Consider the following 269-nt stretch of genomic DNA (forward strand, 5'->3'; position numbering starts at 1 on the left):
ACAACTGCAGAGGGCAGCACAACTGCACTAACTTCTACGGTCACTGCCATCCCTGGGACAACAACTCCAGACACCACCACATCTTCAGTGCCTGCTGGCGATACCTCCACCCCTGGAACAACAACTGCAGAGGCCACCACATCGTCAGTGCCTCCCGGCGACACCTCCGCCCCTGGGACAACAACCCCAGAGGGCAGCACCACTTCAGGAACTTCGAGTATCACTGCCACCCCCGGGACAGTAGCTACACACGTCAGCACAACTTCAGT

At 58.4% G+C, this 269-nt stretch overlaps 1 protein-coding gene across 1 annotated transcript in view; it reads left to right on the forward strand.

The window, feature by feature from the left end:
• Nucleotides 1-269, forward strand: part of LOC103604905 (mucin-17-like) — a gene marked incomplete at its 5' end in the record, with an annotated part of 19,203 nt that overhangs the window by 4,677 nt on the left and 14,257 nt on the right. The window contains one exon of the mRNA XM_008589480.1: nucleotides 11-217. Within this exon, the coding sequence (XP_008587702.1) occupies nucleotides 11-217 (207 nt within the window). The remainder of the gene's footprint in view (nucleotides 1-10; nucleotides 218-269) is intronic.

The sequence above is a fragment of the Galeopterus variegatus genome, unplaced genomic scaffold (assembly GCF_000696425.1).
Source record: "Galeopterus variegatus unplaced genomic scaffold, G_variegatus-3.0.2 Scaffold5467, whole genome shotgun sequence".
Classification (NCBI taxonomy): Eukaryota; Metazoa; Chordata; class Mammalia; order Dermoptera; family Cynocephalidae; genus Galeopterus; species Galeopterus variegatus.